Source organism: Hylobates moloch, unplaced genomic scaffold (genome assembly GCF_009828535.3).
Source record: "Hylobates moloch isolate HMO894 unplaced genomic scaffold, HMol_V3 SCAFFOLD_9, whole genome shotgun sequence".
Classification (NCBI taxonomy): domain Eukaryota; kingdom Metazoa; phylum Chordata; class Mammalia; order Primates; family Hylobatidae; genus Hylobates; species Hylobates moloch.
In genome coordinates this window covers 103,365,759-103,383,730 of record NW_026652284.1, presented here as the reverse complement: position 1 = coordinate 103,383,730, position 17,972 = coordinate 103,365,759, and the positions used below count along the sequence as shown (strand labels likewise).

The window sequence follows — 17,972 nt, the reverse complement described above, 5'->3', positions numbered from 1 at the left end:
ACAGGTATCTATTACTATTACTAATAATTACTACTATTACTGCTTACAAAAATCAGCGGAAAGAGGTTAGAGTGGTAGGTTCCTTAAAAACAGTCTGAAATCAAAGTTCCATAGTTCCTTTTCTGAAACCCTTGGGGCCGGATGTGTTTCAGAATGCAGATTTCCAATTTTAGATAGGTAGTATGATGTATATTCTATAACATTATGTAGAACTTTAGGAGACCTGGGGCAATGCCCCATACTCAAATATATTAATACTTCAGCCTCATGTCAATTCAGTTCAGATTTTGCTGCCAAATGAATTGAGGTCAGATCGCATTTTGCCGCTGAGTTATTTAAGTACTTTTGGGTTTCTGAATTGTTAATGTAGCTAAAAAATAAATAACAGTTACTCCACAGTTTTGTTTTTTTGAGATAGGAGCTCACTCTGTCGCCCAGGCTGCAGCACAGTGGTGTGATCTTGGCTCACTGCAACCTCCGCCTCCTGGGTTCAAGCAATTCTTACGCCTCAGCCTCTTAACTGGGACTACAGGCACACGCCAGCACACCATGCTATTTTTTTGTAGAGACAGGTTTAGCCATGTTGCCCAGGCTGGTCTCAAACTCCTGGGCTCAAGCATCAGCCTGCCTCTTAAAGTGTTGGGATTACAGGTGTGAGCCCATGTGCCTGGCACCCTACCGCTTAAGCAAATTGTCTAATTGCACTGAGATAATCCTATCATAAGCTTGATTGTAACAACAGCAACAGATGCAATTTTACTAAGCACTTACTATACAACCAGCACTGTGCTAACTTTGCATAGATTATCACACTCAATGCTGAAACCAACCCTGAGGGAAGTACTATGGCTGAGTATTCCTTATGCAAAATGCTTGGAACCAGAAATGTTTTGGATTTTTTTGGACTTTGGAATATTTGCATTATACTTACCAACTGAGTATCCCTAATCGGAAAATCTGAAATCTTAAATGCTCCAATGAGCATTTCCTTTGAGCTTGATATTTGAGTATTATGTTGGCACTCAAAAAGTTTCAAAGTTTGGAGCATTTTGGATTTCAGATTTTCAAATTGGGAATCCTCAACCTGTATTGTTTACTATTTTTTCCTACACATAAGATAAATAACTTGTCAAAAATGTTTAACATGAATCTACTCAAGCCTTTAGACTTAATGTCTAGTTTACAGAAAATGCAGGTGAAAGACAGAGAAGTTAAACAATAATGATGAAACAGAAAAAACAACTCCAGAATGTGGGGCATTTTCTGAGATAACTGGTCTGATCTCTCCAGAAAATTAATGTCATGAGAAAAAAAGTAGAAGACTGTGTTAGATTAAAAGAGCCATCAAAAATGAAATCCATAACAAAAGACCCAAAGCAAGTTACTGAAGGGTCACATGTGTCATCAAAACAAATAAATAAATAAAAGTTCTATTTAAAATATAGAATCAGAATCTGTAATAAAAATATGAGTTTAGTAAGAATTTGATAAGAATTAATGTTTTTAGGGGCACATGTTCTCAGGCTCTCCTGAGGGCTGCGTCATGGGAAGAAAACTTTTTAAAAAACTAACGTTTTACTTTAATATGAAGGTTACAGTTATTTCCTGTTTACAACTGAAGTGGTCATCACCTGCCCATCTCTAGTCTTTGCACAGCCCAGGAGCTAAGAATGGTCACTTTTTTTTTTCTTTTTGAGATGGGTCTCACTGTGTTGCCCATCTTGGTCTTGAATTCTGGGGCTCAGGAGATTCTCCCACCTCAGCTTCCAGAGTAGCTGGGTACCTGGCTTTAAATGGTTACATTCTGAATGGTTATATAATTTTGCTCTTGAACTGCAAAGTCAAAAACATCTACTGGCCCTTTAAAAAAATTTGCTGATAACTTAGACTTTAGTGTTTTTTATTTTATTTTATATTTTATTTTATTTTATTTTTTGAGACAAAGTTGCGTTCTGTTGCCCAGGCTGGAGTGCAATGGTGCAATCTCGGCTCACTGCAACCTCCGTTTCCCAGGTTCAAGTGATTCTCCTGCCTCAGCCTCCCCAGTAGCTGAGATTACAGGCATGTGCCACCATGCCCAGCTCATTTTTGTATTTTTAGTAGAGATGAGGTTTCACCATGTTGGCCAGGCTGTTCTCCAACTCCTGACCTCAGGTGATCCACCCTCTTCGGACTCCCAAAGTGCTGGGATTACAGCCGTGAGCCACCGTACCTGGTCCTGTTTTATTATTTTAGAGCAATTTACTATATGCACATATCACACTATACATACATTTTCACATTTAATTTTATTCTTATAGCACTAACATTAATATACTTAGGTACACACCACACTATACATACATTTTCCACAGTCCTAATTTTTAAACTAAAATGTCTAAATGTCCAAGCAAGGTTTGCATTGGCAACTATTCAGCGTATACTCATTTTACTTTCATAGTAAAAAGAACAGATGGTTTTTGTGTCATGTGTCATTGTTTCATAACTGTTTCCATGTGGGTTCAACTCCCAGTGTTCTCTTCTTTGGAACTTAAAATTCAAAATGTAAGTACTAAAGCAATTAAAGAAGAAAAGACCTACTAAGACATTTGGCCTAAATCCCTAATGAATAAGCTGGCACAACTTTTATCTCTTTTTAATTATTAAAAGCACCTTAAAGAACTCTGGGATTTCCATGGAGACTACAAAGTAAATTTTTGGTTGACATGCGTTGCTAGCTGTTCATGTTAATAACCTAGAAATTAAAAGCAGTACTGCATGTATAATATAACCTGAAGCAAAATAATTAATCACACAAGAGACTCAGATACGTCTGAAAATAATATTTAGCTAATGAAATAGAAAGAAAAAAAACCTGAAAAGCAAAAGACGGTGGGTGTTAAGGAGACAGGGCCTTCCTTGGACTAAAACAACCTAGCAATGCCACATTTGAAGTGGGTTTGAGGAATAGGGCCTGTGTGCTCATTTGAATAAAATCAGCCAAACAGAAAGCTTTGAAGAGGGAAGACCTATAATTCCATCTTCCTCTGACTTCTCCAATTCTAACATTTTTAACACCAAAGCCTGGCACAGAACAGGTGCCCAGGCTGGGCGCGGTGGCTCACACCTGTAATCCCAGCACTTTGGGAGACCAGGCAAGTGGATCACTTGAGGCCAGGAGTTTGAGACCAGCCTAGCTAACATGGCGAAACCCCGTCTCTACTAAAAATACAAAAATTAGCTGGCTGTCGTGGCACACGACTATAATCCCAGGTACTCAGGAGGCTGAGGCACGAGAATCGCTTGAATCTGGGAGGCAGAGGTTGTAGTGAGCTGAGATCGTGCCACTGCACTACAGCCTGGGTGCCAGAGCCAGATTCCGTTTCAAAGGGAAAAAAAAAAAAAAAAAGAACAGGGAGGAAGAAGGAAGGGGAGAGAGGGAGGGAGAATCGATGATGTGGACAATGTAGTGTGACACAAAGTGCCAGCTCCCTTAGGGTGTAAGTCACAGACAGACCCCTAGAGCTGAAGAGATATGACAGGCTTGGATGTGGGGGCTTGAAGGAGGAAGAGTCACCGGGGCACTGAAAAAGGGTGGGACAGCCAAAGGCTCCTTGACTCCATCCCAGGATTTGGGAGGTCTGACTCTGCAGAAAGGCTCCAGTCTGGCTTCACACCCTGACGGCTCTGGCGCTTGCAGCTGCCAGTGCTTCCAGTCTCCAGACCCCTGTGTCTTTGTGTTTGGGGAACAATAAACACTGCCTACTTCATTGAGGCAGTGTCAGGACTGAGTTGAGATAATGTATGGAAAGTTCTTAATACAATGCCTGAAGCATAGTAAATGCTTCAGTAGCTATTATCATAATTGAAGAAAGGGTGAGATTTGACTAGGTGGAGAGAATGGGAAGGTTATTGGGTGTGGTAAGGAGGGAGGAGGGGGTAGCAGCGTGGAAACCCTATGAAAGAGACCAGTTTGGATGTCATATAGGAAATCACAGGAGATGACAGCCAGGGGACATAAAGGACAAAATAACAATGGGAGCTACTATATAAGGGCCTGGCACCTGGCCAAGCCCTTGACATGAATTATTTATTTTATCTCATTTTCTCACCAGCCCTGGTAAGGTGTTACCACAGACCCATTTTCCTGCTCAGGAAACGGAAGCCCAGAGAGGTTGGTTATGTGGCTTGTCTGTTAAAAGAAATGATAGAACCAAACTGGGGCATTTGTGGGGCTCAGAACAAGAGTACAACTGGAGGCCCATATACCATATGTTGCTACATAGTTGGAAAAAAACAAAAGAAATGGATTTTTAAAAGGTGGTATATTTATACAATGGAATTCTAAACAGCAATAAGAAAGAACAAACTACTAATAAATATAATACGGATGGATCTCAGAAACATTATGCTGAGTGGGGCCCGGCATGGTGGCTCACGCCTGTAATCCCAGCACTTTGGGAGGCCAAAGCGGGTGGATCATGAGGTCAGGAGATCGAGACCATCCTGGCTAACATGGTGAAACCCCGTCTCTACTAAAAATACAAAAAAAATTAGCCCGGCATGGTGGCAGGCGCCTTAGTCTCAGCTACTCGGGAGGCTGAGTCAGGAGAATGGCATGAACCTGGGAGGCGGAGCCTGCAGTAAGCCGAGATCACACCACTGCACTCCAGCCTGGGTGACAGAGCAAGACTCCATCTCAAAAAAAAAAACAAAAAACAAAAAACAAAAACATTATGCTGAGTGAAAAAAGCCTTACATAAACTATTATTGTATAGTTCTATATATATGAAATTTTAGAATAGGCAACACCAATCCATGGTGGGAAAACGTAAGAGTGGTGGTCACCCAGGGAGGGAGAGGATGGAATTTTCTGGGATAATGGTAATGCTACAGCTGCACAGGTTACACAGGTGTGTGTATTTGTCAAATTTAACAAATGAATACTTAAGACTTACCTATTTCATTATATATAAATTTTACATCAACAAATATTGACCCCCTAGTCAATTAAGTACAGGCTTAAGTATTCACAGGGAAGTACGCTGATGACCGAAGTTTACTTTAAAACGCACACACAGCTGGGCACGGTGGCTCATGCCTGTAATCCCAGCACTTTGGGAAGCCGAGGCAAGAGGATTGCTTGAGCCCAGGAGTTTGAGACCAGCCTGGCCAACATGATGAAACCCTGTCTCTACTAAAAATACAAAAATTAGCTGGGCATGGTGGTACATGCCTGTAGTCCCAGCTATTTGGGTGGCTAAGGCAGGAGAATCGCTTGAACCTGGAAGGCAAAGGTTACAGTAAGTTGACATCATGCCAGTGCACTCCAGCCTAGGTGACAGCGAGATTCTGTCTCAAAACAACAACAAAGAAAAAAAAAAAAAGAAAGATGGATAGACCCATAAGAGAGTATAGTACCATGTTGAGTAAAGGATAGTACAGTAACATGTTAATGGTAGAATCTAGATGTGTTCAAAAATTCTCACAATCTACTTCACGTTTCAAATTTTTCATAATAAAATGTCAGAGGGTTAAAAATGAAAACAAAACCAATCAACTAAATAACTTTCGCCTTAGGACAGTTGAAGTTACACAGCTATAATTTTAGAAAAGAGCTCACTAAGTCATAAATTGTAGCTACAGGCAACATCTTTGTGTTGGCCACTTTGCTTTGCTTGTTGCTGAGTGACAGAGCTACAAGGACAAAGTAAATCATTACTCTTATATCATCTATACATCCTGTTGACCAAGAAATTAGCCCGAGAAGCACCACAGGCCAAGATGTTCCCCCTCACTGACCTTCTGTATACCCACAGACCGGAGAATATTCAGCTTTCTTTTTCTCTGAAAGGTATCCAAGTCCCATAATTGTGCTGTATCAGAAGAAGTGGTGATGGCATATTTCCCTGATGCATGCACAGAGATTGAAAATACTGATGACTCATGTCCTCTCATCCAGCTAACTAGCTCCTTGGTGACTGTGGTAAAAAATAAAAGTGTTACCAGGTAAAACACTGTACGTCTAGAGGTAACGCTACATATAAACACCACAGATGAACTGATCCAATGGGTGGTTAGCTATTATATGAGGCACTCCCATAAATATCCACAAAAATGGAAGCCTGTGGCTAGTTGATAAAGTGTATGACGGGACATGTTAGCAACATCTCATTCATGTAGGAGACAAGGCTGACAAAGGCTTTGATGAAGAATAACCTCAAAATTGATGCTAGTGAGTTTGGGATTTCTCTTGCGGGTAATTTTATGTAAAAGAGTACCATATCTAGTCTGTGTTTTAGAAAGAGCACTTTGAGGATATCTGGTGGAGGGGAAGAGATTGAACAAGAAAGACTAATTTATATGTTGCTGTAATAATCCAGGCAGGAGATATGGAGGGCCTAAACTAAGAAAGTGGCAATGGAGAAAAGAACAAATCCAAGAGCTACTAAGGAGAAAAACAAAAAATATTAGTGATCAAGTTGATATCCTGAGATATAAGAGAAGTGAAGGCTCCAGTGGTTCCAGCTTAGTTATTTAAGCAGATGGTGATACTGTTAGTGGATGTAGGAAATACATGAGGAGGGGCTGGGTGGTGGCTCACGCCTGTAATCCCAGCACTTTGGGAGGCTGAGGCAGGTGAATCACTTCAGCCTAGGAGTTTGAGACCAACCTGGGCAACATGACAAAACCCTATCTCTAAAAAAATAAAAAATAAAATAATAACAATAAATACATGAGGAGGAACAGGTTTATCAATGTGAGATACTGACAATACATTTGGTTTTTAAACTTGATTCTGATGTACTTGTGTGTATCTGTGTAAGCAGAGAAAACAGTTTGGTAGGGAAAACACCAAAAACTATTCATGCTAATTATCACTGGGTAGTAAAAGCATAGGTGATTTTTATTTTCCTTTATACTTTTTTGTATGTTTGCAAGTTTTCTACAGTAGGCATGTTTTGCTTTTATGATCAGAATCTTCCCCCCAGAAAGATGGAATTTGAGAATAGTCAGAAAGCAAGATATAAATCTGGGAAACATTATGATATAAAGTAGGTCAAAACTGAAGACAGAGAAACAGACCAATCCCTTAGGGAAACAGCAGTGGTTTCCAAACACCATTTAGAGGTGTGGCATTAGTTAATGATAAATTTTCCATTGGTCTTCAGTGAAAGAGAAAAATACAGATAACGCAGTGAGTTTTTCATAAAGTCAAATTTAAAGTACTACCTTTTCATCTGTATTATGTCACTCCCTGTTTATGTTGAAAGAAAATCCCTTGTTTTATGAAACTGTATTTTTTCCAATGTGAATTAGCAATATTAAAATTTGACAAGCTATGTGAGTTCTTCCACTTTTTTAATGGGGCCAAAAATCCAAAAGTCTAGGAACCACTGAAAGAATTCAGGAGACATGATTAAGAAGCAGTTAGAAAGACAGGAAGAGAACCAAGGTAATAGAATGAAAACTAAAACAAAACAAAACAAAACAAAAAACTTTCAAAGTAATCCCAATTGTTAAATCCTATAGAGAAGTAGGATGAAAGGTATAAAGATGACTTAAACAATCAGGGGTTAGGGTTACTAAGGACCTTGGAGACAGAAGTCTCAGTAGCATGGGGTAGGGGATGCAAGGGTCAGAATTAATTCATCAATGGATACTGCGAAGAAGCAGAATTTGGCAGAGAGGGGAAAGAAAGAAGGAGGGAGACAGTGTCTAAGGAAGGGGCTTCATGATGGGGGTTGAGTAAAGTAGAAGAAACTGTAAGAACACAGAACAAGGAAGAAAAAGAGGAGAAGAGTGGAATCTAAGGAAAGGTGAGTTATAGAGACCTCATTTTTCTGATATTTTGTCACAGCAATGTTTGTAATGGCAAAAATTGAAAACAGTTTGAAAGTCCAGCAATAGGTAATAGGTTAAAAAATTATGGTAAACATCTGTACAATGGAATGTTAGGTATTGATTTTACATATGCTGCATGAATTTTAATGAGGTAAAATTATCCCACAAAACAATATAGATAGGATAATTATGCATTTGTTAGAATATAAAAAAAGTATATACATAGAAAACAGACTGGAAAGAGAGAGCCCCATTCTGAAAACACTGTGTCTCTAGGCAGTGCTACAGAATCACTGTTTTTTTTCTTCTTTGTATGCAGAATGAGAGTGTAGTACAGTGATTAACAGCAGTGACTCTGCAGCCAGACCACCTAGGCTGGAATTCTGGCTCCACTGCTTATAAACTGTGGGACTCTGATTAAGTTACCCATGTGCCTCTGTTTCCTCATCTGCAAAATGGGGATAATAACAGTATTCATCTCTGTGGGTTATGATGATGATTAAAATTAATTAATGTGTATAAAGTCATAGAAAGTCCCTGCCAAAGAGTAAACACTATGTGTTAGCTATCACTATCTTTACCATTATTATTTATACATCCGCTGAATATTAGAACACATTATTTTAATATGAAAAAATACAGTTGAGATATCTTTTTTAAGAGTAATATGTTTAGTCTATAGAACTCTGTGTTCTCAATTTAAAAACATGATATGGTAGAAAACACACAGGCTATATTAAAAAAAGATACTGTACCTGTGTAGTAAAGAATTTGACCTTTACAGAGAGGTCTGGCTTCTGTTTAGGCTCCTGGGAGGTAACCTCTAAACCCTTGACTTAGGGGTGTCTTTGTTATTCCTGGCGGGTCCCTCACACTATACCAGATAGCTTATGCTAAGAAGACTCAGAGTGGGAGATGGCCACACGAGAAAGGTCAACCGTGTGATTAGAAGTTTGGGGCTTTTGGGACAGGTGACATCAGACTAACTTCTTAGGAGGAGAGGAGGGCTGGAAACGGAGTCCAGCCACGTGGGGAATGATCCAATCAACCATGCCTATGTCATAGAGCCTCAGTAAAAACTCTCGACACCAAAGCTTGGGTCGACTCCCTGTGTCAACAGTGCTTGGCGCAGATGGCCAGCTACACACCAATGCTGGGAGGGTCGTCTGGGAGGGCAATGCGTCCCTGAGGACAATGGAGGCTTCCCTTTTGGAAGCCTCCCAAATTCCACCTTATGCTTCTCTTCCTTTGGCTAGTTATATTTTGTATCCTTTTGCTATATTAAAACTGTCATCATTAAGTGCAGTGCTTTCCTGAGTTCTGTGAGTTGTTCTAGTGAATTATCAAACCTAACAGTAGTCAGGAAACCCTGACTTTGTAGTCAACTGATCTAAAGTGAGGCTGTTTCTAGGACCCCCAGCTTGCACCTAGTGTCTGAAGGGAGGGCTGTCATGGGCACTGCTCCCTCAAGTTGTACAGAGTGATAAACTTCTTGCAGTTCTTCAGTCTATATTTTACTCTGCTTCAAAAGAAAAATAGGAGAAATTCTTACCTGTATCAAAACATTTAATAGAATAATCAGCTAATGCCACAAGGAATTCAGATTTCCTACGAAGATTAAAGGCCAGAGCTGTGCAAGCTTGTGCTGTTCGCTGAACAAGATTGAACCTATTAAGAGATCATTGCATTAGTATCACACATTCTTCCAATAATTATAAATTCCATGTGGAAGGAGTCCAGAGAGACGAAGAAAATGAAACCCAGAAAAATGAGCTACCATTTTAGGCCAAAAATAGATTATGAAGGGTGCTATGTACCATATTAAGGAGTTTGGATGTTATCAGAATAGGAAACCACTGTAAGTGTTTAGCACAGCAGAATCACAATCAGGTATGTGTTTTAGGAAGATGATCCTGGCAGCAATGGCAAATGGACAGAGGGAAAAGGAATTAAGGAGATCACTAAGAAAGTTACTACAAAAAATCTCAGCCAGAGATATGGGAGCATAAATAGGAGAGGTTTCAGAAGCCAGGCAGAGGCTCGGTATGGATTAAGCATGGAGTGAAGAAGGGGGAATCAGGACCCGATCTTGTGTAAAATGAAGGTAAGAACAGATATAAGGCTGTTGTGATGACTAAATGAAATAATACATGTTGAGTGCTCAGTAGAGTATAGGGCACCTAGCTAGAGTTTAATTTACAAAAAATTAAGCTTTTGAACTTAGGCAAGAGAGGAATAAGTTTGGGGGTAGGAAATAATAAACCTTTTAAACGTGGTGTTTAAGGCCCTTGTGAAACTGATCTAGAGTCATGCTGTCTGAAAGAAATACAATGTGGGCTACATATGTAATTTAAACTTTTCTAGTAGCCATATTAGAAAAGTAAGAAGAAACAGGTAAAATTAATCTTAATAATACATGACATGCTTTGGCTCTGTCCCCTCCCAGATGTCATCTTGAATTGTGGCTCCCATAATTCCCTCGTTGTGGGAGGGACCCAGTGGGAGATAATTGAATCACGGGGGCAGTTTCCCCCACACTGCTCTCATGGTAGTGAATAAATCTCATGAGATCTGATGGTTTTATAAGGGGAAACCCCTTTCCCCGGTCTTCATTTCTTTCTTGCCACCACTATGTAAGAAGTACCTTTGCCTTCTGCTATGATTGTGAGGCCTCCCCACCTACATGGAACTGAGAGTCCATTAAACCTCTTTTTCTTTATAAATTACCCAGTCTCGGGTATGTCTTTATTAGCATGAGAACAGACTAATATACTTTATGAACTCAATATGTGTCTAAAACATTAGTATTTCAATATTTAATCAAAAATTATTGGGATATTTTACACTTTTTATCATATTAAGTCATCAAAATCCACTGTGTATTTTAATTTTACACGTGCTTCATATCTCAATTTGGACCAATCACTTTTCAAGGGCTCAAGAGTTACATGCAAGCTAGTGGCTCCTGGAGAGCCCAATCTAGAAGATTTCTAGTAGGTAGTAGTAGCAGAAGTAGGTCTAAGTCAACAGTGTTTACATGGCAGATGAAGCCTGAGGCTTGGTGGTGATGTGATTATCAAAAAAAGTACCTGAGGCCGGGCGCGGTGGCTCACGCTTGTAATCCCAGCACTTTGGGAGGCCGAGGCGGGCGGATCACGAGGTCAGCAGATCGAGACCACGGTGAAACCCCGTCTCTACTAAAAATACAAAAAATTAGCCGGGCGTGGTGGCGGGCGCCTGTAGTCCCAGCTACTCGGAGAGGCTGAGGCAGGAGAATGGCGTGAACCCGGGAGGCAGAGCTTGCAGTGAGCCGAGATCGCGCCACTGCACCCCAGCCTGGGTGACAGAGCGAGACTCCGTCTCAAAAAAAAAAAAAAAAAAAAAGTACCTGAAATATGGAAGGAAGTAAGCCAAAGAAAGATGTCTGGGGAGCACAACATGAAAGGGGCAGGCACTGGAAGAAAAGTCAGTAAAACAAGGGGGAAAAATGATCAGAGAGGTAGAAAATTCAGCAAGAGCTGTACCATGAAGCCAAAGAAAATAATTTCAGGCAGGATGGGAAGACGAGTATTTACTGTTTTAGTAAAAGGAGAACTGAAAAGTGACCAATGGATTGAACAATTGGGAAGATTTTGAGGGAGCCCAGTATACTGGGCTTTATGATCAAGTCTGATTTTAAGTCCCAGCTCTGCTGCTAACTGCTCAGCCGCAAATGTTTTTAGTGAAGGGTGGCAGAATATGCCATCCTGAACATCCCACTTTGGCATAGGATTACTTTGAGCTGAAGGTAAATGAGAAAAAGCAGATACAAGAAAAGCTCTCAGCCAGGTGTGGTGGCTCACACATCTAATCCCAACACTTTGGGAGGCCAAGGCGGGCGGGTCACGAGGTCAGGAGATCGAGACCATCCTGGCCAACATGATGAAACCCTGTCTCTACTAAAATACAAAAAATTAGCTGGGCATGGTGGCACACACACGTAGTCCCAGCTACTTGGGAGGCTGAGGCAGGAGAACTGCTTAAACCCAGGAGGCAGAGGTTGCAGTGAGCCGATCACGCCTGGGCAACAGGGTGAGACTCCATCTCAAAAAAAAAAAAAGAAAAAAGAAAAAAAGAAAAGAAAAGAAAAGCTCTCTGCCCTTGTCTGAAAGTTTACATGTATTTGCATACATTTACAAAGGGGTCCCTCTTCCCTTCTGTACCAGGAAGGACAACGGTTGATCACAGGAGTTGACTTTAGATCTTTATCATCCTGGAAATAGCACCAGAGAAATGTATATAACTACCATTAGTTTCCCATATATTTGCCTTCCCACAATTTGCTGCCCCTAGAGACTCAAGGTCCTCTTCTTTTGTCTTGTCACTTCTCTAAAAATGTATTGTTCTTCGTTGAAGATGCTATATGAGCCAGAGCATAAGCCATTTTTTGAGTTAGTAATACCTGGATATTGTCACGTGTTACATACATGATACAAGTTGATAACATCTCATACTAATACCTGGATACTCTGGGTATTCTCATGTGTTACACGCATGATAGAGATTAATAACTTGTTCATTCTTCTCTTGTTAATCTATCTTTTGTTACAAGGGCCCAGTTGAGAATTTAGAAGGGTAGAGGAAAAATTATTTTTTCTCCCCAACAACCAATAGTGAAAAGGCGACAATGGACAAAATAGTAACACTCATGGTGCAATGTCTCAGGGGAGGCTATCGAAGACAGGGATTAGCACTAGAAGAAATTAAGATTGCCTGTTTTTATGAATAAGGTAATGAGGGCTGAACTTTATGAATAAGGTAATGGGGGCTGAACTTACAATATACTTGAGGCTGCAATGGGGAAGGAGAAAGGAAAGCTTGAAGGTATCTATTTTCCCATGAATCAGGAGGCCTGGCAGTCAGAATAAGAGTAGAGTCCAGTGCAAGGAGACAAGGAAATTGGTAAAGGTTTGCGACACTTGGTGAAGAATAGGAAAAGTTAAGTTAACGGTAGATAAGCAAATGAAGTGCAAAGAATCCTCGATGTTGAAGTTCATTATTCTGTCATGAAATCAATCAACAATTACTTTTATTTTTTTCAGAAGTATTAGCAAATAGACAGTGGTACTGATTTAAGATTGGGAATTGGTGAGGTAAGTTAAGCAAGAATAAAGGGTAGAAAAGTTGGGCCCATTACTTTTTTGGTAAAGGGCAGAAACAATGATTTACAGATTTTTACCTAATGAATCACAGAGAAGTAAATTATATGTCACATCTTTTCTTTAACTGTTTAAGTTACCGAGATCAAGTTTCCTATAAAGAAGAAAACTCTCCTACATAATCACAACATAACCATCAGCACCAAGAAATTACATTTATACGTTACCACCATCTAATCCTAAAACTCCAATCAAATTTTGCCAATTTTCCTCATAATGTTCTTTATAGCAAAAGGATCAGTCCAGATTCATGCCTTTGTCATGTCCCTTTCACCTCCCTCAGATTAGGAGTTCTTTAGTCTTTATCCAACTTGCATGATCTTGTCCCTTGTGGAGATAACAGGACAGTTTTGTTATTACTAACAAAACAGTTTTGTTATTAGCTTTGTGTGATGATCCCACTGATTAGATTCAGGTTATATATCTTGGGAAGAATATCACAGAAATGATGCTGTGTTCTTTTCACTGCATTCTATCAGGTGGCACACAAATTTTGATTCATTCCACTACTGGTTATATTAACTTTAGTCATTTGATTAAGGTAGTGTTTGCTAGGCTTCTTCATTGTATAATTATTCTTTTTTTCTTCTATAATTAATAAGTATTTTGTGTGGGGGGGTACTTTGTGACTATTCAATACCCATGCCTTACTAAACTGTTTGTTGGTTACAACATGAACTCATAGATTTCAATTTTATTCAATGGATGACCCATCTCCAATATGACCAGAGGGAGCTCCTTCAAGCTGGCAACTGTGTCTTTTTGACACATCCCAAACATTCTTTGAACAATTCCTTCTTTCTGGCTACAAAATGTTACAGGCTCATCCTGTACCTTCCCTGTCCGCATTCTGAAATTGGCCATTTCTGCAAATATCCTTGATTCTTTTTAGTAGAAAGTGGTATTTTGAAAACAAGAACTCAACACCGGGTATATTCGTTGCTACTGGCATGCTGTTGCTCCCAGGCCCTCTGGGTGTACGAAGCTAGGGAATAAGTGTACATATATTTGTACATACCTCTATTTAGTTCTATATCTATCTCTATATATTCAAAACCAGGGATTTAAACTGATATATCTAATTCCAATACAATACCACGGGGTTTATTCTAGTTTTCTGCCCTCCATATATGTAAGTCTCTTTTCTAAGAGTGAGAAACTTGGCCCTCATTATCCCTAATATATTTATTTGATCAAAGCCCCCTGTATTAAACTAGCTTCCCATCACTGCCCCATTCGCTATGCAGACATCCTCTGCCTCTCTGCTAGGCTGCTGCAGCTCTCCTTCCCTCTTAGCCCCACTGCATGAATATCTACCTCCATCAATCCCACCTAATTGCTTTCGGACTAAATTGTTTCACAAGGGAAGAGAAGAGGAAGAAGAGTGAAAACCAAATTTTTTTTTTTGAGATGGAGTCTTGCTCTGTCGCCCAGGCTGGAGTGCAGTGGCAGTGACACAATTTCGGCTCACTGAAACCTCCACCTCCTGGGTTCAAGTGATTCTCCTGCCTCAGCCTCCCAAATAGCCAGGATTACAGGCGTGCACCTCCACACCCAGCTAATTTTTGTATTTTAGTAGAGACAGTGTTTCACCACGTTGGCCAAGCTGGTCTCGAACTCCTGACCTCAAGTGATCCGCCTGCCTCAGCCTCCCAAATTGCTGGATCACAGGCCTGAGCCACCACGCCCAGCTGAAAATCAATTCTTTAAAATTCTTAGATCTGGCACCCCACAACAACAATGTGCAAAGAAAACTGCGTTATTTCTACATTGCCTGATGATGTACCAGAAATTGATAAACTAGCAATAATGGGCTGGGTGCAGTAGCTGGAACCTGGGAGGCGGAGTTTGCAGTGAGCTGAGGTCGTCCCACTGCACTCCAGCCTGGGCGACAGAACAAGGCTCCGTCTGAAGAAAAAAAAAAAATAGCAATAATAAATTTTTAAATTTAAGAAAAAAAAATTAACTACTAGACAGACTATTAAAACCAGCACTTTAATTCTTTAAAATGTGAACCATATTATCATTCTGTTATTTCCCACTTTCTTCCTTTAGCACTTATGACAGTGTTTTGCAAGGTACCTGAAATATAATAGAACTTAATAAATCTTTCTGAATGAATAATGAATAGCAGGTATGAAAACAGTCAGTGAATTAATAACTTGTTAAATAATGTAGATATCAACAGTATCTGCTTACCTGTTTCCATACAAGTCAAAAACATAAATATTTCCTTGGTGGTCCCCAGCAATTAAGCAGTCGCCTGTGCCATCAAAAGCCACATTCAAAAATCGCAAAACTTTTGGATGGTAATTGGAAGTGTTGTGAATAATGTTCACTATAATTCTGTCAAAGAAAAAAAACCCAAACATTGAATCTATGTCACCTATTACTTGATATTATGAAAAATATGTCAAGTAAAGCATTTTGTCTGTTCATTCTTCCCTCTCCTACTGCTACCGCTATACCCCCTCTCCTCTAGAATCAATCTTACCAGGATTTCAGAAAAACAGGTCAGAAGCTACTCATTATCAAAGTAGCTACTATTCATTTATTCATCAAATACTTGAAAACTCACTGTGTCAGACACAGAACAAGCCAGGTGCCAAGAATAATTGATATGGTCCCTGCTTTCATGGCACTTACAGCTTAGTAGTAAGGACAGACATTAAAAAAATAAACACACATATAAACAGATTTATAAACTGTGATTAAGTGATAACAACAGGGTATGAGATTTTGTTTTTGTGTATGGAATGTTTCACAGTGAATTATGTGTGCATGAGTTTTACTTCCATTTCTAATGTATCTACCATGAATACCCTGGCAGGCGAGTTCTGTAAGGACAGGACCACTGCTTGCTCATTACTGTACCCCAGCACCTGGCCTACAACACACAAGACACTCAAAATATGCCTGCTGAATGAACAAATGCTTTAAGAAATCATTCTTTAAAACCCACATTAATCATACTGCTCTATAAAACAGTAAGGGAGCTTATTTTTCAATCTTATTCTGGAGACACATATGTAATGATTAAACTTAAATGAAAACGAAAATATTCTAACCTGAAGTTTTAAACACTGATACACACACACACACACACACACACACACACACACACACACACAATTAAAAGAAAAAATAAAGAAGAAAAATCAAAACCAAACACGTCTCTAGAAAAACTGCAAAAAATTAGCCAGGCATGGTGCATGTGCCTGTGATCCCAGTTACTCAGGAGGCTGAGGTGGCATCACTAGAGCCTGGGCAGGGCAAGGCTGCAGTGAGGCATGATCATGCCACTGCACTCCCGCCTGGGTGACACTGTAAGACCCTGTCTCCAAAGGAAAAGAAAAATACGTATAGGGAAAAAAAGATGAACACAGCTAAACATTAGCAGCAGCTGTCTGCAGGTAATAGCAATATGGTTAATTTTTTTCCCCTTTCTACTTTTCTGTCTTTTAGATATGTTATTTAATGATTACATACTATTTTCATAACAGGAAAGACAAGAATACATGTGTTTAAAGTTACCCTTTTTGAGACAAGGATCATATACTCTGTATCTGTTGAAAGAAAATCTGTAAAATTAATTTACAGCACAAAATAACACCTTAAAATAATATATGTGTGTATATTCTGTTCGCAAAGATCAGAATAATCCCATTCTTTATTGCAACAATAGCTTTTAATCATGAAAATTTTATCTTGATTTTTCATAAATTTTTGGATTTTGTTTTTTTTTTTGAGACGGAGTCTCGCTCTGTCACCCAGGCTACAGTGCAGTGGTGCAATCTCGGCTCACTGCAATCTCTACCTCCTGGGTTCAAGTGATTCTCTTGCCTCAGCCTCCTGAGTAGCTGGGATTACAAGTGCCTGCTACCATGCCCAGCTAATTTTTTGTATTTTTAGTAGAGACAGGGTTTCACCATGTTGGCCAGGCTGGTCTCGAACTTCTGACCTCGTGATCTGCCCACCTTGGCCTCCCAAAGTGCTGGAATTACAGGCGTGAGCCACTGCACCTTGCCTAGTTTTTGGATTTTATATTAGAAATATCTATCTTCATTATAATTTCATTAAAGTATGCTAAATCGAATTAAGTGGATTAAACATTTTCTTCATGTTTATCTAAACATAAGGCTTTTTAGACTCATTAAAGGAATCAGCAAAATTCTTAACAATGCTTATTTTTATCTAGTCCCCAAGGAATTAAAAACACAAAAATAAACGTACAGAAATGACAAGCAGTATCAAAATGTTTCATGGCAACTGAACTCAGAGCAAACAACTTTTTCCTCCAGTCTTATTTTCTACAACACTTATTACATGTTCTGGCTACAAAATTACATAATCATTGTTCAAAATATGAAAAATATAGAAATACACTAAAAAACAAATACTCAATTATAATCCTACCATGTAGATGTAATCACAATAGTGACATTCTGCCCCTCCGATTTTTCATATAAATCACACATAAAAAATTTATTTTAGAGCAACTTCCTTTCAGATTCTCACAGATTGCCTAACAGAGTTCCTCAGTTCTCAAACATAAGAAGAATATCAAATATTTACTGAGCACTAAATGTGTAAGACAACCTGTCTGGTAAATCTGATTATCCCCACTGACAGCCTTAGTGATTAACTTGCCCAAGGTCACAGAGTTGGTAAACGGACATTTACTTCAACAAAATACATCTGACTCCAAGTCAGTGCTCTCTGCCTGTCTAAACAGCGTGAACAATGGGTTTTAACGAACACAAAGATAAGCTATGCTTTAGTGGAAGAAGCAAACAAGACATTTGGATAATCAACCCATTTCTCTCACTTTTTGAATCTTGCACATATATCTAGATATTTTGTATCATCAAGAAAGAGAAGGAGGCCGGGCGCGGTGGCTCACGCCTGTAATCCTAACACTTTGGGAGGCCGAGGCGGGCGGATCACAAG

The 17,972-nt window shown here is 39.5% G+C and overlaps 1 protein-coding gene across 9 annotated transcripts in view; it reads right to left on the bottom strand.

Moving 5' to 3' along the window:
- The window catches only part of TBC1D31 (TBC1 domain family member 31), an 80,222-nt gene extending 64,777 nt beyond the window's left edge, over window positions 1-15,445 (bottom strand). For 5 of the 9 annotated variants that reach the window (XM_032760351.2, XM_032760352.2, XM_032760356.2 and 2 more), the window contains exons 1-3: window positions 15,222-15,445; window positions 9,377-9,492; window positions 5,782-5,960 (exon numbers count right to left, since the gene is read on the bottom strand). In XM_032760351.2, coding sequence (XP_032616242.1) covers window positions 5,782-5,960; window positions 9,377-9,492; window positions 15,222-15,394 — 468 coding nt within the window. In that variant the 5' untranslated portion in view covers window positions 15,395-15,445. The remainder of the gene's footprint in view (window positions 1-5,781; window positions 5,961-9,376; window positions 9,493-15,221) is intronic. The other 4 variants (XM_032760357.1, XM_032760363.1, XM_032760361.1 and 1 more) reach the window with 1 other exon arrangement.
- Window positions 15,446-17,972: the final 2,527 nt, after the last annotated feature.